Consider the following 24,142-nt stretch of genomic DNA (forward strand, 5'->3'; position numbering starts at 1 on the left):
CCCCACTCTTCCCAGGATAGGCCCACACATCACAAAGCCCCTGGTCCCAAATTTGACAGGTTAGTTCCAACTTGACATGGCTGGCAGGAAATTTAATATGTGAGTCCCAAGGTAGATCCTGTTCCCAGGCTCCCTACTTCCCAGGAGAATGTGTCACGTAGGTGTGAAGAGTTTTGCGCCGGCCCCCATTGTCTAACCCCACTCTTCCCAGGATAGGCCTTGAGTTTGAGTAACAAGGATAGAAAAAAAGGATCCCAACCAAAGGCCATCAGGGCATTGTTCTAACCCCCTAAAGTCATAAAGGGTGTGGGGGGGGCTTCTAATTAGCATGCTTGGACAGGTATAAAAGGCCCCTCAAGGAACACTGCCAAACACCCATTCAAAAACCCCCCCTTTGAGGAGTGACTGGCGTGGATTGTTCTGCTGTACCTGGAGGACTCCTGCACCAGCAACCAAGTCAAAAACCTTTGTGGATTTCTACACCATCAAGCCCTACAAAACCTTGGGGAGTGACTGGCCTGGATTGTTTTGAAGGCACAGAGCCAACCCTTGGATCCTAAGGCGAGAATGGACCAGAGCAACTTCTCCCAGATTGACGCAGCCTGCCAACATGTAAAGAAGGTAAATAATGGATGGTGCAATGTTGTATTAGGGTGTACATGTAGTTTAAAAAAAATAAAAAAGTTGTACTTTTAAAAAAATAGTACTATGTAGTGTGGCTTGTAAACTGTTACTCTTTAAGTCTATGTGCTGTGTTTAATGTGAATAATGGTGACAAAGAAGTTTTTTTTTTACAAGATGTGAATTGTAATGTAAATGTGCTTAAAGTGAATAAAGGCTTTGCTGATGCATTGAGTTTAAAGCTGTGTGTGTGTGTGTGTGTGTGTGTGTGTGTGTGTGTGTGTGTGTGTGTATTTAATGTTAATAAGGGTGGTGGCATAAGTTAGAGTTTGCAGGGTTTGTATTTAAGGGGTCATAATGTTATAGGCCTTAGGAGGGTACATGTAGAGGGGAAGCGTATATTTTACAGAGAATAGAAACATTTTTACCAGGCTGCTGTACATTTAATATCAATAAAATGTTAGAGGCTACTACTGTTTCAGGGGTGCCAGAGGTTCTTTAAATAAAATACATGGTATACATATAAAAATAAATAAAATGCATTATTGTACTCACCAAGTTGCTGTTTTGGGGGCTTTTCGAGGATCAGAAGTGTGGGGCTGTATCTGTGTAGGAGAGCCTGTAAGGGGTGAGCTGGAGGGGTCCAGGATGTTCAGGGTCCTGGAGTGCATCGTTTTAAAAAATCCTCTGGAGATGCACTGGGGTTCTGGGTGGGGAGGTCTCTGGGCGTCCCTGGGGGGGGGGGGGGGGGGGGGGCTCCGGTGCCCTTGTGCCGCTTTTTAAAATAAAAATAAGCCCCCATGAGCCCTCTTGAGGCTGATGCTGCTCGGGGGGTGCCACGGGAGGTCTGTGAGGGGTCTTCAGGGCTCTGGGGCCCCGCTTGCCGCTTTTTTTTTGTTTAAAAATCGCCCCGAGTCCGCTTCTCCGGGGCGCTGTCGAGGGTTAGGGTCAGGGTGTCCCTGGGGGCTCAGTGCCCCGATTGCCGCTTTTTTTTTGTGTTTAAAATTAATCCCCCTGAGCCCGCTTGAGGCTGGCGCTGCTCGGGGGGCTCTGAGGGCGGGCTCCGGGTGTCTCTGCAGGGGCGCCGGAGCCCGAGTGCCGAGTTGTCCCGCTTTTTTTTTGTAAATGCCCCCGAATGCTGCCTCGATCCATCGTTTTTTAAAATTAACCCCCCTGAGCCCGCTTGAGGCTGGCGCTGCTCGGGGGGCTCTGAGGGCGGGCTCCGGGTGTCTCTCCAGGGGCGCCGGAGCCCGAGTGCCGAGTTGTCCCGCTTTTTTTTTTTGTAAATGCCCCCGAATGCTGCCTCGATCCATCGTTTTTAAAATTAATCCCCCTGAGCCCGCTTGAGGCTGGCGCTGCTCGGGGGGCTCTGAGGGCGGGCTCCGGGTGTCTCTCCAGGGGCGCCGGAGCCCGAGTGCCGAGTTGTCCCGCTTTTTTTTTTTTGTAAATGCCCCCGAATGCTGCCTCGATCCATCGTTTTTAAAATTAATCCCCCTGAGCCCGCTTGAGGCTGGCGCTGCTCGGGGGGCTCTGAGGGCGGGCTCCGGGTGTCTCTCCAGGGGCGCCGGAGCCCGAGTGCCGAGTTGTCCCGCTTTTTTTGTAAATGCCCCTCGAGTCCGCTTTCACAAGGAGCGGCTCGAGGGTGCGGGGGTGTAGGGCTCCGATGTCCTTGGGTGGCTGTGAGGGTCCTGGGAGGGCATTTTCCCACGGTCCCCACGTGGATCCAACAGAGCAGCTGTAGCAGGGAGGGCGGACGCTTCACCGGGCCTGCAGGGGCATGGTCCGCCCCTTCAGTGATGTCAGCAGTGCATCACTGTAGGGGCGGTTCAAGCCCCTGCAGGCCCAGTGTGTGTGGTTTTTTTTTTTTTTTTTTTTTTAAACATTTTATTGAGAGAAAGCGCGAACACGATAGTGTTACAGCGCTGTACATAAGAACCAGTTGCAAAACATAGGGATTTAGGATTACAGGTATTACATAAAAGATGCCAAAACAGAAAAAAATGTAAATGTAGCGCGAATTTCACCCTTAAGTGTCAGAGCGCTTTACATAAGCACCAGTTGCAAAAGATAAGGACTAAGAATTACAGGTGTTACATAAAAGATGCCAAACAAAAAAAACTGCCAATATAGCGCAAATTACAAGAGCAGGCTTTAAGTTACATGGCCAAAAAATTTCAATTGTGTGCAAACAAAATACATGTGTTAGCAAGTGGGGTATTACAGGAGGAAAAAAGTGACATGTATGACGGTTACAAAAGCAAGCGTTAAGCTACATGAGTAATAAATAAAGTGACAAGTGTGTAGGTTACAAGAGAAAACAAAGTACAATTAGAGGTATAATCCTGCAATATAGGGTAGACACTCAAGCACAAGAATAAGCGTTATGTAGGCAATTGTGGCACTGGCACAACTATCAAAAGCACACAAAAAAGTGAGAGGGCGCAACCACAGTGTTACAAGAGAAAAGGGGCATGTACATGTTACCAAAGAGTACCATGAACCTAGGGGCAGTTTTTGTAGGTCAGAAGGACTATGTGTACCTAAAGTGATTTACCCCATAAGCAAAGGATATGGCGCAGGTTGTTTTTAACATATGTTTTAGCGCAGCACATACAACGCTTTTTTAAAAAAAAATGTCTGTTGTTGCACCCCTCTTAATAGTTTTTTAAAATGTATACATGAATTGATTGAAGTTGTGATACTTTTATTTATGAAAGGTGCTTTAAATCCTGGTCTTTTATTTAATATTTAATACAGATGCAAGACCCTGCAAATGCAACCGTCACCAATGTACCCCCTGCGGTGGACACAGCTGTAATAACTAGCAGCGATGGTCACTTGTCAGCCCCGCAGCCAGGTATATATATTTAGAGTTGTGTAGTTCTACGTAGTTTTGTACACCATCAACGCACAAGTTCTCTTTTTTTCTTTTCTAATGTGGGTCTCATGTCTGTATGCTTTTACAGCTAATAACACCGACCTACAAGAAGCTTATGACGATCTTATGTTGTTCCTCGAGGCTCAAGACGCTATGAACAATGTGCAAAACACTACAGTTCCTACAGGTAATTAAAAATGCCGTTGTTATTTAAACTGTCTAAGGCGTTAGGGAGTTGGCGGAGTAGGACAGCGTCCTGACCCTGAGGGTCTATAGAGGTAATCCTCAGAAAGATGACTAATGTTGGGTATTATTTTTTTCTTTACAGGTGTCCCTATGTTATGCCAGGACGGTGCTGAGGTCCATGAGGCGGCGCAATGTTCAAAAGAAATTCCTTTGAAGAGGAAAGCTTCAACTTCTAAAGTGGGACCTCTGTCAAAGAAAAGAGCTGCAAAAAGACCTCTTTCAGGTGTGTTTTTTATAAAAGGGTGTGAGAAGTACTAGAGGCGTTACAGACTCTCAACCAGAAGGGTACAGCTGGTTGTAGGAAGGCCTATATAAAAAAGGTGCCTGTGTAGAACTTAGGATGGTGTTGATTGTACGTGTTGTTTTTATGCTTACTCTAATATATATATATATATATATTTTTTTTTTTTTTCTGTTTATATTTTAGAAGCGGCTCAGAAACATGCTGCTGAAGAGAGGTCGGTGCCGCCCTTAACGGACATAACATCCATCCAGAACAACAGAAGCGGCGCAAAAGTCGTGAGTAGGCGTGTACGCCAGGAAAAACTATCCACGTACTACACACCAAGCAACACGCTCAACAACCATCTACAACAATCTATTCTGCACAGGGGAGGGGCCAACACTGGCGGTATGCTTACAAGCCCTGCCTCCCTTAAGAAGAATCAGGGGGACTCAGAGAACCTCCCCAGCCCTTTAAAAAGGGTGAAGGTCTGTAAGGTGTTCACAGACACCCAAACAAAGCCCTTAAACCAAAAGAAGACAACGGCGGTGCTCCACGAGGGCCTTGCAAAGCTCTTAAGCCCTGAGAAGAAAAGCCCTAGCACCCCTGAGCCCCAAGCTAACCCCTTAGATTTATCTATAAAAAAGGATGCTAAGCCCTTGAATGAGGCCTATACAACCTTGAGCCCCAAGGAGGTGGTAGTTGTACCGGTGGTTGTAGAAGAGGCGGCGCCGCCACAAACCCCTAAAACATCGCGCCTCTCAAGAAAACATCTGAAGCTAAAACCGGGGGTCCCTAAGTTCCCGTTACCAGAGTCCCTCAGCAACCCTAATACAAGCCAGGATCCACCAAGCGTCCTGAAACCCCAGACAGTGGCTAATAAAATAACTGTGCATGTAGAGGTGCACGCCCCTGAGCAAACCCCAAAGCCTGTTGTAAGTGTTCAGGCCCAGCCTAGGGTATCAACAGGTGGTAATGCGCAACCCCTAGAAAGTCCTTCTAGCATGAATAGCCACGCTCTTGAGGAGTTGAGGGGGATGGTATACAACATTGGTAGAACCCCAGAAGCGGTGTACCAGAGGTCTTTGAACACAGATGGCTTACAGAACATAGGTAACCATGCACCACACCCTAACACATACATTTCAGCTAGGCCCCAGGATTACAATGACAACTCCTCACAATCCTCAGACCCTTTGTCCCCGAGGACCCCTCCAGGAGCATACGACCCTACCAGTCCCACGGTCATCCACATGTACAGCCCCGTGTCCAGCCCCGATGCCAGCCCCGCGTACAGGCCCTTGGACAGTCCAGCTGACAATCCCATGTACAGTCCCGTGTCCAGTCCAGTGGCCAGTCCCGTGGCCATCCCCGCTGCCAATCCCGTGTACAGTCCCGTGTCCAGTCCCGGGGCCAGCCCCTCTGCCAACCCCGTGTACAGTCCCGTGTCCAACCCTGAGGCCAACACCGCTACCAACCCCATGTACAGTACAGTGTCCAACCCTGAGGCCAACACCGCTGCCAACCCCTTGTACAGTACAGTGGCCAACCCTGAGACCAGCACCGCTGCCAACCCTTTGTACAGTACAGTGTCCAACCCTGAGGCCAGTACCGTTGCCATCCCTGTGTACAGGGCCATGTCCATCCCCTGGGACATGCCCGTGTACAGACCTGTGTCCAGTACCGCCACAGCTGGTGGCAGTATAGATGTGCCTGAGGCGTTGTCACCATTTATAAGACCTCGCAAGGTGTGCCCCCCTAAGCAGGAACAAGATGGGTCTGTAAACACTGAAGAGGCATTGAAGACACATGTAAAAGAGATCCAGATGGCTGTTCGCAAATTAAAGCGACAGGCGAACCGTGCAATCATAAGAATGGATATGGGGTTTTCCAATCTCAGGAACAAGAGGGAGGCCCAACATCTGGTCGTGGCACGGGTTGGGGTGTGTAAAAAAGAGATCATACAGATGTGTCAGGCGGCTGTGGCCGATATACACGGTACACACTCATGACTATGTCAGTACCAGCCCCTAAAGACCCCCACAGCCCTTGTTACTCCTAAGAGGACCCCAAAATATAACCGTAAGGTCCAGAGATTAGTGACAAAGGCTGTACGGTTCTTAAAACTACTCAGGCAACGACCATCGGGGGCCCCACAAGCCCTCAAACAAGACACCCCTGTTTCCATAGACCCCTTCAAACAAGATACACCTGTTTCCCTAGAACCCTTCAAGCATGGTACCACAGCTTCAAGATCAACGCCTGAAGCATATAATCCAACACTTCACCGCCGACAATACATAGGGGCAGGGTCTAACATACCTAGGGTCGGTCATTTGAAGGGGGTCGGGGGGCTGGCTTTAAAACTCCAAGCACCCCAACATTCAGAAGGACCTTGGGGTGGAACTGTAGCGGAGGCCTCCATGAACAAGACAACCAACGACTGCGACCTACCTGTTCAGATAGGCTGGGGCTTGGTATCTCGAAAAGCCTGGGCCCGTAAAAAAAAACAAAAGTGGCTTAATAGTACAAAGCAACGCCGGCTTTTAATAAATAAGCTGAAGAAGGCGAGAATCTGCGCTACCCGCAGGCTTACAAGAACCCCTGAGACAGGTCCCACCATGACCTCCCAAAATGACACAACAGAGAACACCTCCACAAATCACACTCCTACTGATGAGGGCCCAGAGCCCTTGTTTTTAGAGAGTGTTAGAAGTTACACTCGCAATGTAGAGAGGTTTAGGGCCGTAGAACACTATGAGGAGTTTAGATTTGTTAACCTACACCAAATAACATCAACCACTCATGGTGTTCTGGCTATACATCAGGCTGTGCAGGAGCTCATAGAAAGGTTGTTACACGATGTGGGGCCTAATGACTTTTTCCAACTCCGCTTCCAGGGGCAGGGTTTTGACACGCCGTTGTTCACCAGGCGTAAGACCCGAGATGTTTTTGACGCTGTGCAATTTTTAGAAAACCTCCAAAGGCTTTTACAGAGTAAGGCGGAACTAGTCGCCTATGGCACTTTTAGAGTCATAGCCCTCATTGTACGGGGGCGTGAGGGGGGTGTTTCCAGACCCTTAAAGAGCGTACTATACAGTAAAATAATTGGTAAGAAACAGATGTGGCTGCTCAATTTTACCAACGCCACTGCCAATACATGTCTGGCGGCCAGCATCGTGGGTCTGCTGATGGCTCGCAAGACCCCTGACGCTGTCATCATGTCTAGAGCTGCTGAAGCCCATGAGGATCTTAAAATACCTCCTGACCGAATGGTCGGCTTTGGCGATATAGGTCTTTTTGAGAACTATTTCGCCGTGACGGTGAAAGTTCTCTATCACAGCGGTTCCTGGAAGTACTTTACAACCGGGGAACCTGTGAGAAACAAGACCGTATATGTCCTCCACATGGAAAATCATTTTTACGGCATCTTGAACCTAAAAGGTTTTCTGGGGGCCAAGTATGTGTGCGCCCACTGCGACCATATATACAACAATAAAACACACCACCAGTGTGAAATGTGTTGTAAGATGTGTCAGAGGGTTGGCTGTATAGAAGACGCTACCCTGAAGGTGAGGTGCAGCACGTGTAGGCTGTTTTGTCGCTCGCAAAACTGCTTGAGCATACACGAGAAATCTTTCAAATGTGTCCCTAAAAAGGACTGCAGCGAGTGTGGGCGGTATGTTGCAACGGATCACAAGTGCAAAGGTATGATATGCCCCCGTTGCCATGTGTCTTACGAGGCCGGCACCAACCATCAGTGTTATATGGTTAAAGGTCCACCTCAGACCAAGACCGAAGACTATATAGTGTTTGATATAGAGTGCACACAAGAGACAGGGGTACACCAGCCTAACTACATTTACGCACACCATCTAACTTCCGACGACAGTTGGGAGTTTGAGGGACGAACGTGCGTTGGTGATTTCCTGAGCACTTTCATTCAAGCCAAATTCCAAGGATATACCATGCTCGCCCACAACTCGAAAGCCTATGACTCCTTCTTTATTCTACGAGACATGATTCGTGAAAAGATACAAGTGGAGCTCATAACCCAGGGGTCTAAACTGATGCTGATGACAGTATGCTCTTTAAAAATACGCTTCATAGACACCCTGAATTTCCTACCCATGAAATTGAGCAAGCTGCCAAAGGCCTTTGGGTTCCCAGGGTGTAAAGGTTATTTCCCACACTTTTTTAACACCTGGGCTAACCAAAATTATGTGGGACCCATGCCGCCTCCTGACAGCTATGGGGTTGAATACATGATGCCTGATGAGAAAGTGAGCTTTCTACAGTGGTACTCTGAAAACCGTGAAAAGGAGTTTCACTTTCAAACAGAGTTGAAAGCTTATTGTCAGGCTGATGTAATGATCCTTCGGCAGGCTTGTAACCTCTTCAGAGATGTTGTGGTGTCTATGACTAAAGAAGTCAAGGACTTGAAACCTAAGACCTTGCCTAAAAAAGTCAAGGCCTTGACACCCAAAACCCCTGGAATACAGCAAGCGGTCGAATACATAGACCCATTTCAAAACGTCACTCTGGCATCCATGTGTATGTCCATCTACAAACACATGTTTTTAATGCCTGAAACTATCGCTCTAGTACCGCCAGACCTCTATAACGGTAAACAGAAACGTTATTCAACCCCCTCTATCCAGTGGCTCATGCACGTCTCTGAGAAGGAAAACATACAAATTCAACATGCCTTACAGGGTGGTGAATACCGCCTGGGCCCCTATTACCTGGACGGGTACTCTGTAATTAAGGGTGTGCCGACAGCCTTTGAATTCAACGGCTGTTTTTACCACGGCTGCCCCAAGTGTTACAAACCCCACGAGTATAACAAAATGCTGGGTGCCAAATTTGAACACTTATACAGGCGTACTCTGACAAAGGCCCAGTATGTTGAAAACCAGGGCTTTGCTATGAGAGTTCTTTGGGAGCACGAGTGGTTAGACATGTTAAAAACCGACACAGACCTCTGCTCTTTTCTTAAGACTCACCATTTACCCACACCATTGGAGCCCCGTGATGCCTTATTTGGGGGGCGTACAAATGCCATACAACTGTACAAGGTCGTTGGTGAGGGTGAGAAAATACACTACTATGATTTCACCAGTCTGTACCCTTTTGTGAACAAGATGAAGTTGTACCCAACGGGTCACCCCACCATCATCTATAGAGATTTCAAGCCCCTATCCGAATACTTTGGGCTTATCAAATGTGAAATCTATCCTCCTAAGCAGCTTTACTTCCCAGTGTTACCATGCAGAGTCGATGGCAAGCTGATGTTCCCCCTATGTCGAACATGTGCGATGCTTAAAGAGATTGATGGCTGCAGACACACCGATGAACAAAGGATGCTCACAGGGACCTGGTGTAGCATCGAGGTACAAGCTGCCTTAGAGAAAGGGTACAGGATCGGTAGAGTACACGAAGTGTGGCATTTTAAGAGCACTACAACACAACTCTTTGCCCCCTACATTAATTTGTTTCTCAGAGACAAACAGGAGGCCTCAGGGTATCCTGAATGGTGTACTAGTCAGGATGCAAAACAGAAATACATCGATGACTACTACGCTCACGAGGGTATCCGTTTACGCCCCCATCTGATAGAGGTCAATCCTGCACGCCGACAGTTAGCCAAACTCTGTCTCAACTCCTTATGGGGAAAATTTGCACAGCGCACAAACCTTTCAAATACCACTTTAATATCAGACCCTGATGAACTGTTCAAGTACCTGTTTGCCCCCGCTACGAGGTGTCCAGCTGCGAGTTTATCGATGACGATACCGCAGCTTTGTGTTGGAAATACGCCCAAGAGTACCCCACATCGAGTAACAACATAAACATTTTCATAGCCTGCTTCACGACAGCCCACGCTCGTCTAGAGCTTTACGGGGTTATGGATAAGCTCCAGGATCGCTGCTTGTATCACGATACAGATTCTGTGATTTTTCTGAGCAAACCGGGGGATGAAGACCCTCCTCTAGGAGATTATCTGGGTAATCTAACCAGTGAGCTAGATAAGGATGAGTATATAAAAGAATATACAACCTCAGGGCCTAAGACATACAGTTACCGGACCAACAAGAACAAGGTGTGTATGAAGGTCAAAGGGATAACCTTAAATGTCAGCAACACTGTAAAAATCAATTTTGATAGTCTGAAGAATCTGGTACACGAATACGCTACAGCAGACGATTCTGAGAATGCTAAAACCATAGTTGTGAACCAGCCCTGCATAGTCAGATCTAAAAAGAAGTGGGAAATCACAACCCAGCCTCTACATAAAACATTGCGAGTTGTTTTTGATAAAAGGGTCCTAACCACCGACTATAAAACACTGCCTTATGGTTATTAGGTCCATTAGAGAGACAGCCGCCACAGTATGGACACCAGGTTGCAGCATCCGTTCTCCTGCGTGCTAGCAGGACCCTCAAACTGTGGTAAAAGCTATTTTATAAAAAAGCTCTTAGAAAATGCCGCCTCTGCTTTATCACAAATCCCTAACAACATTGTATGGCTTTATTCATGCTGGCAGCCTCTTTATACAGACTTGGGCCGTCGGTTCCCCCATATCAAATTTATAGAGGGCATACCGGATAACCTCAACGATGATGAGCTACTACCACCAACCCTTGTAAATATGATAATTGTTGATGATCTGATGCGTGAAGGTGGTGATCATCCAGAGTTAGAGAGAGCTTTTACTCAATATTCACATCATCGCAATCTAAGCATCTGCTACATTGTGCAGAATTTGTTTTACAAAGGCAAGAACAGTAGGTCTATAGCTCTCAACGCTTCATACCTTGTTTTATTTAAAAACCCCCGTGACAAACAGCAAATAGCTGTCATAGCTAAACAGATGTACCCTGGAAACACACACTTCTTCATGGAGGCCTTTAACGACGCTACAGCAAAACCCCACGGGTACCTGTTGGTAGACTTAAAAAATGAAACTCTAGAAGACTATAGACTAAGGGCTGATATTTTTCCACCAGAGCTACCTGTAGTTTACACCCCAAAGCCCAAGACCAGGCCCTATAAAAAGCAGCGGTGATGTCTTTTAGAACCATTTACAGACCAGCCCTTATAACGCTCAGTGGTGACCATGTCTACACACCTACGCCACAATTTAGCTCTCCTGAAAATGCTTGTTACAGCCAGCCCCCAACACCGAAAGGCCATCCTGGGCACCGCTTCTGACGATTTAGTGGCTGCCATTTCAGAAATAGCCCTAAACACCCTAAAAGGCAACGTCCCTATATCAAAGCGTCAGTTACAGGTTCTGAAGAAGAAGAAGGGGCTCATCAAGAAGCTCAGTAATAAAAGGGCCTCACTCATAACAAAGAAGAAACTGGTGAAACAGTCTGGAGGTTTTATAGGTAACTTGCTGGGGATAGCTATACCTGTAATTACAAGCCTTCTTACGGGTCAGTGATGGAGCATGCCACAAAAATGTATCTGGTTCCTAGGCAGCAAATGGAGCAGCTGGGGGCCACCACGGACAACGCATGGGATATCCGTAGAAATGAGACTTTACGCTTGGATGCTGAAATTAAAGACATTTTGAGCAGGACTGATCTAAACCCCTACGACAAGGCTAACCTTTACAACAACACTCTCAAAAAATTCTTAAATTACTACACCCAGTGGAATACCGAAAAGAACAAGTTGACTCTATATACCCCAGACTCTGAACAACCATCTGCTCAGGCCCCCGACCCTCAGCCCCTACAACCGCCTCCCGATGATGCGACAGCCTCAGATACCTTTGTTGGAGACCTCCTAAAAAATATAGGTCAAAGGCACAGAGGGGCTGCGCAGATGTTGATGAGTAAACTAGCCGCTTCTAAAGACCTAGTCTCTTGGAATGAGCTAGGTGAGTTTCTCTACAAGGGCCAACCTGTTGCAGGGTCGCATATGTACGATCTAGTGAAAGGTCTCACACACCCCAAAATCCTGACACCTCAAAATGCACCGCGAGGCTGGGAGCAGTTTCTGCAGGCCGCTGCTGAACTCAATATACCCTCCACGATCGTTGGTAATAATGAACACCGCAGACTGCTAGACAATTTGAAGAGTCCCCTACTGCCATCGCCTACAGGTTCTGAAGTCCGAAGGCTATCCCCTAAATGGGCTACTCCTGCACCGTCGGTGCCAGCTCGAAAAAAAAAGACAGCTCCTAAATCACCCTTCGCATGGATTTATGATTAATTGTGTGTGATTTTTATTCCTATGTTTCTGCAATAAAGTTTTGTCAACTAAATATTTGTAATAAACACCTTGTTATAACTTTACAAACCGTCTCAGTCATCTTTAAAAAAAAAAACATTTTATGGTGCATGTATATTGAAATAACAAGTCTGAATACATGTTTTTAAAAAATATAATGTCTTTTATTTTATACGTTCAACATTAAACATACAACTGTTATAAACCCTTACAGTTTTGACAAGGTACATATTCTGTTTTCACAGGTCTGACCGATACCCTGGTGTTTTCTTTTACATATTTCGCAACTATAATATCATTGTTAACAAGATCCCCCGGATATAGATTTAAGAAATTTCTAAACGAAAGACCCTGTGACATTTTACTGATAAAATAAATACAGTGTTCCCCGCATGTGATGGCCATGGAATCCTGAACCCTTAGTTTGTTATACTCCACCACAGCTGCAGCTTTTTTCACAAACTTGAATATAGGGGGTGTATAGAGTCTGTGCTCAGGGAACTCTGCGGTACTGTCAAACACCGTAACCTTGTCAACATCTATAAACATTGCTGCCCAATGTGTCCCAGCCTGGTCATGCGGGTCTGTGTTAAAGACTAGGGTGCATGGTCTTTCTGCCCCTATTTCGGCTGGTAAACCGTCGCTAGGGAAAACACCCAAAAAGTATTTCCTAGCGTATTTATGTCTGCTTAAGAAGTCACGTATCTGCACAGTATCCATTTCACAAATGTTTTTAAAGATAGTCAAACAAAATCTGCCTTGCGTGGTTGATCTGAATGATGCTGTCGAATACAGAGAATACGACCATGTTCACATTAGCCACCAGTGGATCTGCGAATCGTATTTCAGCTTTTAGATTCCCATTTTTGACCAGGTTGTAGTGATCACCATCTTCCATGTCAGGTGTCAGGTCAAATGCGAACAGCGTGTATCCACGGCCATAGCCTTCTCTTGACACCGCTACACCGCAGTCCCTTTGATGCTTTCCTGTTATCGAAACCAGTCCTTGATATTCCCTGATGTAATGACCGGCTGCAAAACTGGGGGTGTAGGGTTTTGCAGGAATCACATTGCCCTCATGGACCAGCGCCGCGTAGTTGATGTTGTAGTGTTTAAAATTGAAGGGGTTTGAGGCATAGGTGCCACTAAAAGCTGTGTTGTCCACAAACCCTATGATGATGAGCTTTGGTAGTTGTCCCAGAAATAAATTCTGCTGTTGTGTTAAGCGGGTACCTGCAGGGATGCTGAATACCTTCAGAGCTACTCTTTCCACAGCATACTTGGCGTTGGATATTTGCAAAGCTTCGGCGTGTGCTAACCTGACGCTCGGGGACACTTTCACTCTCTTTACAAACAGGCTCGCAGACAGTATGTTCAACTTGTACTGTTCTGCATCCCCGTTGATGAGGCAGAATGAGTCCTTGTTACGATTGAGCTTGACTTTAAGATCAATTCCGTTGATGAGCAGTTTATCTTGGAAGAAGAGGTCCGAATGTATGCGCCCCAGGAGGTCAAAGGTACGGCTGGATGCAGCATGCCCCGCTCTTTTTATAAAGCCCTTGTTATCACCATCCAGAGCTGTGATTTCAAAATGTCCGTGTGTATTCCTGTGAAAGAGACCAGCTGAAAGTTGTGTGTCAAGGGCGTCGCTACTGTAATTTAGAATGCTCTCAATGTAGGCTCTGTAGGCGTACATGTTATCGTTCTGGGTGATGAGTCGGTCGCCCAGGGTGATGTCCACTTGATTAAACATGGTAGCTAGAGGGTAAGCGATTGGTGCCACTTTAGCGTCATCGTCAATGTCGGACCCATCCGCTTTTACGATTTTACACATAAGATGCAGCAGGGTGTTGTTGAGATCCAAATACATATCCGTGGCCCCTGACACATAAAACTCTATAGGTGCCAGCGGTGTCAATGCTGCTAAAGGTGACACCTCCATGAAGAAGCTGTTTTCGATGCTGGTCTGCGTGGGTTTTAGACTGAACAAGTCCAACTCTGATTTGGCGCACTCTCCAGATCCACAATGTACGAAGGCCATGGCTGTGTTTACAAGGCTTTAAAAAATATTTACTTTAGAGCCGGTTCGCTTCTTCGCAGCTCTCTTCCGTCTTGGAGCTCTTCTTTTCTGAGGGCGTTTTGAAGCTGTCCTCCTTTTTTTATAGGGGGCTGGGGGGCCCCTGCGTCTGGAAACACGCCGTTTCCTTTTGACACTCGCACGTGGTTTATACATCAAACCGGCTCCTTCTTGAGGTTGCTTGTTCATGCGTTCTGCAACCGCCGATGTAACAGACCCCACTACCTCCTGGGCAATGTTCGTGGCAGCCGCCTTCACATGAGGTTTTGCAATTTCATAGCCTCTTCTCAGGAAAGGCATAGCTCTTCTAAACAGACTCCTAAAGAATCCTCCTAATCCAGCCCCGTACATAACAGGTGAACCTTGAAAGTACGGTGGTCCTCCATAACCGGCTTGACTTCTGTAATAGTCTCTGTACATAGACGGATCTCCGTACGTTTTCATAACCACCATGATGGCTGCTTAATACCCTCTGTCGTGTCTAGGCCTTAAATGAAGCTTGACAATAACTTTCCCGTATTTAAAGGCCACCGGCTCAGACTGATCATCATAGATCATAATTGAAATAGTGTCAAAATGGTTTTTAGAAACTGCGACGTAGTCAGGTTTGTTAAATTGTATGTTGACCATGGTATTATTATCACCCTGTACATGCACCCACCTTAACAACGGCGAGTAACTATCACCTATCCTCTGAGACTCCACAATATCGCTGTACACGTAGAGCGTGTAGAACCCCCCATTAATATCGGGGCACGTGTGATCTTGTTCCACGGGGCTTTTCACATGTTGTACTGTCCCTAAAATCCTTCTTAATTTACCTGAGCAGTTAAATAGAGTGTTTCGATTTATGGATTTAAGAAACACCTTCCTTCTCACATTATCTAACACCAGATGAATATTCGGATGTGGTTCTATACTGGCTATGGATTTGTTGATGGCTTCGATAATGCTTGAAACGTGCGGGTAGTAGCCTGGTGGGAAGGATGTGTGTATGCCCATGGGGTCCTGTTCCCTCTTGATGTGAAACTTGGTTTCGGCAGCGGTAAATGTATTCCATGTTCTAGGGTATTGTATTTCTGTTAGGGCAACCTCCCAGTCCCCCTTCAGGTCCACAGCCTTAGCCAGTTTGACGGTGTAATTAGAAATCTGATTGTTGGGGAACATGTCCTTAGAAGCGTTGGATGGTAAGGTTATATAAAAGGGTGAAGTCTCCATCGTCGCAGCGGCTTTTAGTTCACACACCCTTCAGGGAGCTGGCCAATACCCAACTGTTAAATTTCTCAGGCCAACCGCGCCATTTGACATATGCCTGGCTCTTAGCCCCTGTACCTTTCCTTTTCAGAACCTTTTCAACCCTATACACCCTGTTCGGATCATCGGGCACCTTTTGTAACTCTTCCTTGTAAAAGGACCCCGACACCGTTTCCCCATCGTAGTCCTTTAACCTGTAAATATACAGCCCTTCCTTAAGCTCCACACTTTCCACTATAAATATTTCATCACTAAAGGTCTGCTGGTAACCCTTCGTGAAGACTCCTTTCAGTTTAGAAATCCTTACGTGATCACCCTTTTTAAATACAGACTTCTTCACCATGGTCCCGAAGTTAGGCCCATACACATTTCTCCAAACATTTAACGAATTATCCGGTGTTACCTCTTCAGGGGCCATTTTGATGGTTCTATGATAACTGACATTATATACAGCTAAAAAAGCCTGTAGAACATCCACGTATCTGTATGTATTGTTGGCCGTAAAATACCGCCACATCTTAGACTTTAAAGTTCTGTTAAACCTTTCTACAACCGCTGCTTTTACCTCTGTGTGTGTTACAAAATGTTGAACATTGTGTTGCTTTAATAATTTCTGAAATGACTTGTTTAAGAATTCTTTTCCTGCGTCTGTTTGTAGTTTTTGAGGAATACGACCCTTAGCGAAGATGGCTTTAAAAGCGGCTGTGACGCTAGCTCCACTTTTATCACGCAGCGCCTCTGCATACGCGTACTTGGACAACACATCTATGACTGTTAATATATAACATGCTCCGTCGTTATGTTTTGCTATATCTTGAAGGCTGATTATGTCCGCTTGCCATTGATAATCTATACACGCATTAACGATTGTGGGGCGCCTCTTAAAACGTCTTCTGGCTGGCTTATGTAGTGAATACGCCTCCTCTCCTGATAACCACGTCTTCACCGCTTCTCTGCTTACCGCCTCCTTTTCAGACCTAGCCCTTCTATATAGAGCTGCGCCGCTTCCAAAGCTGCCAACTCCTCTTGTATCATAATACAGTTTTCTTAACAGGCCCTCCGACATGTTAGCGATCATTACAGTACAGGAAATGAAAGACGCTTGTTTTGTGTAAGAACATTTTATTAAAAATAATGAGTATTACCAAATCACAAACAAAAGGGATTTCATATCTTTTCACAGTATACATAGCAAGTACGGTTTAACACATATACGGTTTTAGGGTGTAACATTCTACTACTTTACTTTAAATACACGCTATATGGTCACAATACATCAGGATTTATCTATTATAAAATAGCCTTTGTGGTGCCATGGATACCACTTTTCTATTTTTTAGATACAGATTACACAAGCGCCTTTCTATAAGTCTCTGTGCCATCTTTTTGTCACAGCACACACCTGTGCCTGGCATGCTTCTTAGTTTTGCGTAGGGGTCGTTGGCATAGCGTATCTCCTTGACTGTCGCTATCATGATCTTCAGCATGTTCGGATGGACAAAACTATTTTCAGCGCTCAGGCCGTGCACCACCCTTAACAGCTTATGCATCTTGTACGGGTCTAGCATACTACATATGTACCGGATTACACGGTCTCTGTATGATCCGGATAGACACTCGTGCGCCCCCTGTTCAGGGTCGTTAATACGATGGCCGAAACACAGGCTGTAATAGTCCCTTTTGACGCATGTGTATACAACCACAGCTGCGAAACCTTTAACACTTGATATGTCATCAGCGGTGAACCCAACTCTTGTGAACCCTGGCGTTGGTTTTTCAGAGTCGTCGTTCTTGGAACACTCTTCACACTCCGTAGACATAGGTGCCCCCGGATATGTGGAACTCCCCGTCTGGTTTGCACAGCATATACAAGACAGATTCAAGCTGCGACCTTTTGCAGTCTGCCCCTGGGCATCAGTTCTTTTCGGTGTTTCATCCTAGGTTCAAAAGATAAATATTGACAACCCGTTAGCGTTAGAAAGACACCAAACTTCCATGTAAAGGCTCTACTCCTAACTTTTTTTTTTTCGACTTACCACCATATTTTCACCACCCTCTGCAGCGCCTCTGAAATCTTGAGAGTCGGTAATATCCATTGGGGACCCTTCATCTTCCACGCTTGTACCGGGCTGTTGCACAACTACTTCCTGAGGACTCGTCATGTGAACATCCATGGTTTCATAGATGGGTGTGTTAGGAACGGGTGCTCTCTAGAGGGGTCAAAAGTAAGATTAAAGTTTGGTAGTTGAAGAAATAAAATACATCCTTATGCAAAATGGTTGCTCCTAACATTTTAACGCACCTCCACATTTTCACACCCCGCGGCGGCTGCTCCGACATCTTGAGAGTCGCTAATATCCATTGGGGACCCTTCAGCTTCCACGCTTGTACCAGGCTGTTGCACACCTACTTCCTGAGGACTCGTCATGTGAACATCCATGGTTTCATAGACGGGCGTGTTAGGCGGAACTATGGATTCTTCCTCACCCTCCAACTCCAAGAGCATGCTTTGCTCAGACGCCAAGCCGTCACTCGAACACTCGCTAGAGCTGCTGTCAAGCTTAATTGGGACCACCCGGCGCGGCCATTGCGTAGCAAACCCACAACCATAAGGTTCTTTTGGCTGAGCATTCTCCTCCATTACCGAAGGTCTGGTTCTGTAAAAGCTACTGACGGGGATCTGCGTGCCACCAAACCAATGTTTTCTCTCAAATGGTTTGTAGCTCTTCCTTTCTGCCATGGTGACCCTTCACGTTGTCCAGCGGCTGCTTGCTACACGCGGCTCCTGACCCCTGCTTATATGTATTCATAGAAATCAACACCCCTAAAAGAGGCGTATACCTCTACACCACAACAGGGGCACATGGCCATAGGGCTGCTCTGCCACGCCTCTGCCTCCAAAAACAACCCGCCCCCTATGACTCATACGCCCCCTTCCGGGACACCTGCCGGCCCTTGTCAACACACGGTCCACCTGTCACTTGTTTGAGGTCAGCAGTTTAAGACCAGGACTGTTTAAGACCAGGCCTTAAACAGTCCTGGTCTTAAACTACTGGCCTTAAATTTGACAGCCCTGGCAGCAAAAATGGACATACCAGGGAGTGGCTGGCAGCAAAAATGGACATGTCCGGGAGTGCTCAGGCCTGGTCTTAAACAGTCCTGGCTTTAAAATGTCAAAAATAAGGCCAGAAGTTTAAAACCAGACATGTCAAAAGCTGTCAAAATTGCGACCAGCAGTTTGCGACCAGCGCTGTCACTTTTGCGACCAGGATTTTTTGATGGAAGGTATCCCTTCTTACTACTTACCTGCGCAACACTTCCCACACACCCGATGCCACCACGTGAAGCTCCTCGTGAATGTGTGCCCCAGGCACTGTGCCCTTTATCGCTCTCTGCACTCCCGGTACAGCCACTCTGATTTCATTGTACAAGGTTGACCCTGGGGGGAAGGGACTCACTGCACCCTTAAGTCACCACAATGACCCCCTTGTGAATGAGTGATCAGGGCGAAGGGCTCAGCACAACACCCCAGCCCTGGTGCCACCACCATGATAATGACCAAGTCTGATTCTGGGCGTGGGTCACTGCTTGAGCCGTGAAGTCACCACTGGGAGCTTCTTGAGAACGGGTGAGCCACTTTCTCTTTCACACCCTCTCACAATCAGACTCACTTCTTTACGGCACTGCCAAGAGTATTCACGAGGAGACCCCTGCTCGCGGCAGCACGTGCAAGAGGAAACCCCTGCTCGCGGCAGCACGTGCAAGAGGAAACCCCTGCTCGCGGCAGCGCGTGAGGGGCCAATATACGCGCAGACTTTGTCTGTATGGGATCTGCGTCTCGTCGCCCAGATCAGTCTTGAATATCATCATTATTACAAAAAATAACTTCAAAATATATATTTCACAAACGAAATATTAACTCATCTCTTGAGCTCTACCTTCTTGTGTTTTCCCTGGCTTTATTACATTCCACGCTATGACCCTTGTCCTAGGAAGAGAAACCTCTGTATTTTAAACTTTGTTTCAAGATAAATAAAAGATACGGGTCATTCTTGAGCCCCCGGAGTGGGAGGGGCTCGGAGGACGGACAGGGTGAGGTGACGGGTGGAGGAGGGAGAGCGACGAGGGGGAAATTCCACTCACCTTGCAGGGCTCCCCCCACCAGCCCCTCCCACCTCAGATTGTGTATAAAACCTGCCCGAGCCGAGAACAGGCAGAAGAGGAGCAGCTGGCCTGCCCTCACAGAGACACCCCAGAAATAGGACCGGTCGTCACAGGGCGTCTATCCAGACCAGACCCTCAAGGAGAGACCCTCGGATACAGGAAGCTAGACGACCTTCACCAGAGCAGCCCCCAAAGAGGAGAGACAGCAGCGACCCTCACCAGAGCAGCCCTCAGATGAGAGACAGCACCGACCCTCACCAGAGCAGCCCTCACAGTGGAGAGACAGCACCGACCCTCACAAGAGCAGCCCTCAGAGGAGAGACAGCACCGACCCTCACCAGAGCAACCTTCACGTAGGAGAGATAGCACTGACCCTCACCATAGCAGCCCTCACAGAGGAGAGACAACACCGACCCTCACCCGAAAGTCCTTCAAAGAAAACGGAGGCGCGGCCCCGAGACGGAAAACAGAGCTCCCGTCCCTCGGTATGTACAAACTTCCGTCTCTGTGATACTTTCCTCTTGTGAGAAACCTGTCCACGCCTGTACCTTTGAGTGTGAACAACCTGTCCACGCCTGTACCTTTCAGTGTGAGCGGCCTGTCCTTGTCTCTCCACACTGCACAGCCTGTCCCTTCACAGTGCTTTACTCTGATCTGTCCGGCCTGCCCCGCTCTCACTTTACACCTGTCCCATCTCCACCTGCCCGTCTCTCTGTGGCTCTCACGTCTGGTTCACATTTAACCTCTTAACTCGTTTCACCTCGTGAACTTTCACCAAATTTCAGCTCCTGTTCTCACCTCTAAGCTCCATTTTACCTCCTGTCCTAGTCTTAGTTTCACTGCCCACCCCACCCATCTCATCCCTGCACCCCTTGCACTTGCTGTTCTCATTTTACTTCCTGTCCCTCCCCGGCTCCTATCTCAATTCTGGATCGAATTTTGCCCACTGTCCCACTCTCACAAGTGTCTTCGATCACACACTCTGTCCCACTCATGTCTCTTCCATCTCACCCACTGTCCTACTCTCATACCCTGTTCCCATCTCCCCTCTGTCTGATATTAGGCCTCTGCCTCCTGTCTCACCCCCTGTTCCCCATCTAACCTTGTGAACCAATTTACCCACCCAGCTACCCGTCTTCCATCTCACTCTTACCCCCTACCCCTCTCACCTCCTGTCGCAATCTCACCTCTTGTTCCCTCTCACACCCTGTCCCAAATCTCACCTCTTGTTCCCTCTCACCTGTGGTTTTTTGCCCTCTCTCCCCTCCCCAGGTCTGCCACTCACCATGGAAGGCTTCGCCTCTGTGTACTACAGTGAACCATCCGTCATGGGCTTCCTCGCCAACGTCATCAGCGCCTTCCTGGTGGCCCTACAGAACTTCTTTTCCTTCCACACCAAAGTGAACGCTGAAGGGGTGGAGAACATCCTGGCAGGTGAGTGTGGAAGCCACAGATCACACAAAGAGTTACAGGTGGAGCTGGGATAACATGCATAGGACACTTGGAGGGAGGGGGTACACACTTGCACACACACACGCACGTGTTGCTCAATGCCTATGTTATCTTTTGCAGGGGTCCATCTCATCCTGATTGGAGGACTGACACAGCTCATTGCATGCTTCCTGTGCTTCCGGAAGTACGATCACCTTGGGAGCACCGCCTTTGTGGCATTTGCCGCCCTCTGGAGCAGCTACGGGGCTACACGTGTCGTCCTGGGCGCGTACCCCACCATGCACAACACCACACAAACCCTGAACATTTCTAACAATCAAACCATCATGGCCGCCTCCCCTCTTCCGGTCGCTGAGAGCGCAGTAGCAGGGCTGGTGGCGTACACCGCCGTCGCCTTCATCCTCTCCTTCTGCTCGGCCACCGTTAACTACGTCATGCCCTTCGTGTTTGGCGCCATCACCCTCACGCTGGTCTTCGAGGCGGTGGGGCTCTTCGGACAGTGGGCGCTGGTGGTCTCGGGGACCCTGGAGCTGCTCATCGTGTTGATTGGGTTCTATGGCGCCACTGCCCTGCTCCTGAAGGGCCTGACCCAGAGGTACGTCCTTCCGGGCTTCGGGAACCCCTTGTTCAGCGTCTTGCTTCTGGGCTCGGCCAACAGCACCTCTTCCAGTGGCATCGGGGAGGAGACCAAGAAGAACTCCAAGTACGCGGAGCCCATGGCCTTGGGACACATCGCCGACACGGTGGCCTCGCTCATCTTTGCCTTTTATTGCTTTGGGTACATGAAGACCTTCTACATTGGCGCTATCTGGGTCAGCATCAATGCGCTGTCCCAGCTCTGCGCCAGCTACTACAGTTACTTGAGAGAAGACGTCTACCACACCACCAAGCTTGGGCTCCGCAGCCTCTTCTGGCTGCTGATGTCCTGGGAAGAGTTCATCCTCACGGTGCTCCTCTCGGGGGACAATGTGGACAAGAGCCGAGCGGGCATGGTGGGGGGCTGGTTCTTTCTGGTCGCCGCTTGCATCCTCTGCCTGATGTCCCTCAACAGAGACCTCCTGGAGGTGCTGCAGAATTCATGCTTCCTCCTCCTCACGGTCTCCACCATCCACCAGATTCCACTCCTGGGATCCCATATCTTCTTCGGAGTGGTCTGCAGCATCTACACCGCCACCTCCCTCTATGCCACTTTTGCCAGCCTCATTAACTCCATCGCTGATAAGTCGCTGATCTCTACTGGACCCCAAGTGATGTCATCTGCTACGCTCCAGGACTTGCTGCTGAGCCTGAAGCGCGTCACCAGCAGGTCTAAGGAGGGCCAGGAGGTCAGCTCCAGCAGATGCCAGCTCCCTGATGCCCTCTTCTTCTTCTGCAATGGCCTAGCATCACTCTCTGCCATCCAGGGGTCCCTCAGTGACCCCACCAGAGCCCACCTCTCCATCCCTTGGGTGCTGATCCCTGGCGCTCTCTTCCAGTTGTACGTCTGCAGGATCGTGGTCCAGAGAGGGCGAAGATTTGGGTCGGTCCTACCATTCTTTTACGCTGCTGTATGGGCCACATGGGCGTGGCTACGACTCGCAGGTAATTTATCATCTCTTAATCTTTACAATGTGTAAAATGTATCCAGAAAAGTCCTAGGGATCCAGTGTCATGAAGCTTCTGAGTGGTTTAGATCCTCAGGCACAGCTGTAGGGGCAGTGGGGGGTGTATATTTCTGGTTATTGGTTTCATTTGGAGCAGCCATGCATGCAGGTAGTTTCTTGATGACATCACATGCAGTTCTTTGTCTGTCTGGGGGGCCCTTGTGACCTGATGAAGTACCTGGGAGGGGTCATATGTGATGGCTGCCAGCTGGGGGGCAAATGGTTGAAGAGGAGGTGGCCACTAGGAGGGGACTAATGACTTATGGAACCATTCATGGGTCTGGATAAACTATTGATAAACTATTGTTGATAATCCAGGTGTGGGAAGAACTAAAAGGCATGAATATCATTGTTCAAATAACTGGTCATTTCTTGTACCCGGGGGCATATTTAGCAGAATTTAATTTTCGCTTGTCTTCTGACTCATGCGAGAAAACACCTTATACTGGGATAAGGAGCTCAGAGAAGTGTGTATCAACAAATCGGGGCGCACCTGTTCAGGGTGGGGTGGAAGATACAGTTTTGCACATCATCAAAAGTCAACATCCAGCCCCATGATTGGCTGTTAGATGATCGAGGTGTTGACAGTATATGGTCCTCTCCATCCCTTGTCTCCGCTCCTGGCCCTCTCCTGCCTTTGAAGGAAGAGCTCCTTCCTGTGTTCTGTTTCATCCATGACTAACCCTCTGCCCCCCTCCTCTTCCCTCTCCAGGTCCCCTGCTGAATATCCACGTCGACAGTTATGGTGCATTCACTGTTGGTGCCGTCACCTTCCTGGTCATCAATGTCTTCCTGATGTCCTTGGGTAAGTCTCTCCAGACACCGAGGTCCAGTCATACCTCTGTTGAATCCTTGAGGCCCAGGTGCCCTGACAGACAGCGGCTGCATCCGGCTGCAGTGGGTATGGGCCGGAGTCTGTCCCTCGATGGTCCATATGGACAGTTCTGGGGCATCGTAGCGTCCTCATCTAAAGACTTAAACAACTGCGACCCCCGCTGACCTCTGAAATATGTCATTTCCGGCCTCTGACGCCATCTTGTTCTGCTTGTTCCACAGTCGCCTATGCCAACGTGGTGCTGGTGCTGCTCGCGCTGCTGATGGAGGCGGTGATGGTCTGTTTCCTGCTCTTCACCTTGGAATGCCTGCCCCTCGCGCTCGAGAGTAAGTGGACGCCTTCACTGTGCGTTCCTCTTGTGTGTTAATGCATGTCAGGGATCTCTAAAGGGTTAATAAACAGGCAATATCTATCAAGTGCCATCCCGAGTCCACCTGTCATGTGGTGGGGGCTAAAGGGAAGTGGTCTGTAGAAAGGACTGGAGTGTGCCTGACAAGCCTGTGCT

At 48.1% G+C, this 24,142-nt stretch overlaps 2 protein-coding genes across 2 annotated transcripts in view; both read left to right on the forward strand.

The window, feature by feature from the left end:
• Positions 1 to 24,142, forward strand: part of LOC147689202 (uncharacterized) — a 36,838-nt gene that overhangs the window by 1,338 nt on the left and 11,358 nt on the right. Inside the window, exons 2-5 of the mRNA XM_086940027.1 lie at positions 20,980 to 21,141; positions 21,280 to 22,740; positions 23,515 to 23,607; positions 23,859 to 23,963. Coding sequence (XP_086796153.1) covers positions 20,994 to 21,141; positions 21,280 to 22,740; positions 23,515 to 23,607; positions 23,859 to 23,963 — 1,807 coding nt within the window. The 5' untranslated portion in view covers positions 20,980 to 20,993. The remainder of the gene's footprint in view (positions 1 to 20,979; positions 21,142 to 21,279; positions 22,741 to 23,514; positions 23,608 to 23,858; positions 23,964 to 24,142) is intronic.
• Positions 568 to 5,980, forward strand: LOC147689203 (uncharacterized). The gene is made up of 6 exons (XM_086940026.1): positions 568 to 621; positions 3,379 to 3,478; positions 3,588 to 3,686; positions 3,828 to 3,968; positions 4,173 to 5,265; positions 5,326 to 5,980. Exons 1-6 carry the CDS (start codon positions 568 to 570, stop codon positions 5,978 to 5,980), a joined length of 2,142 nt encoding a protein of 713 aa, XP_086796152.1.

Source organism: Lissotriton vulgaris, chromosome 10 (genome assembly GCF_964263255.1).
Source record: "Lissotriton vulgaris chromosome 10, aLisVul1.2, whole genome shotgun sequence".
Classification (NCBI taxonomy): Eukaryota; Metazoa; Chordata; class Amphibia; order Caudata; family Salamandridae; genus Lissotriton; species Lissotriton vulgaris.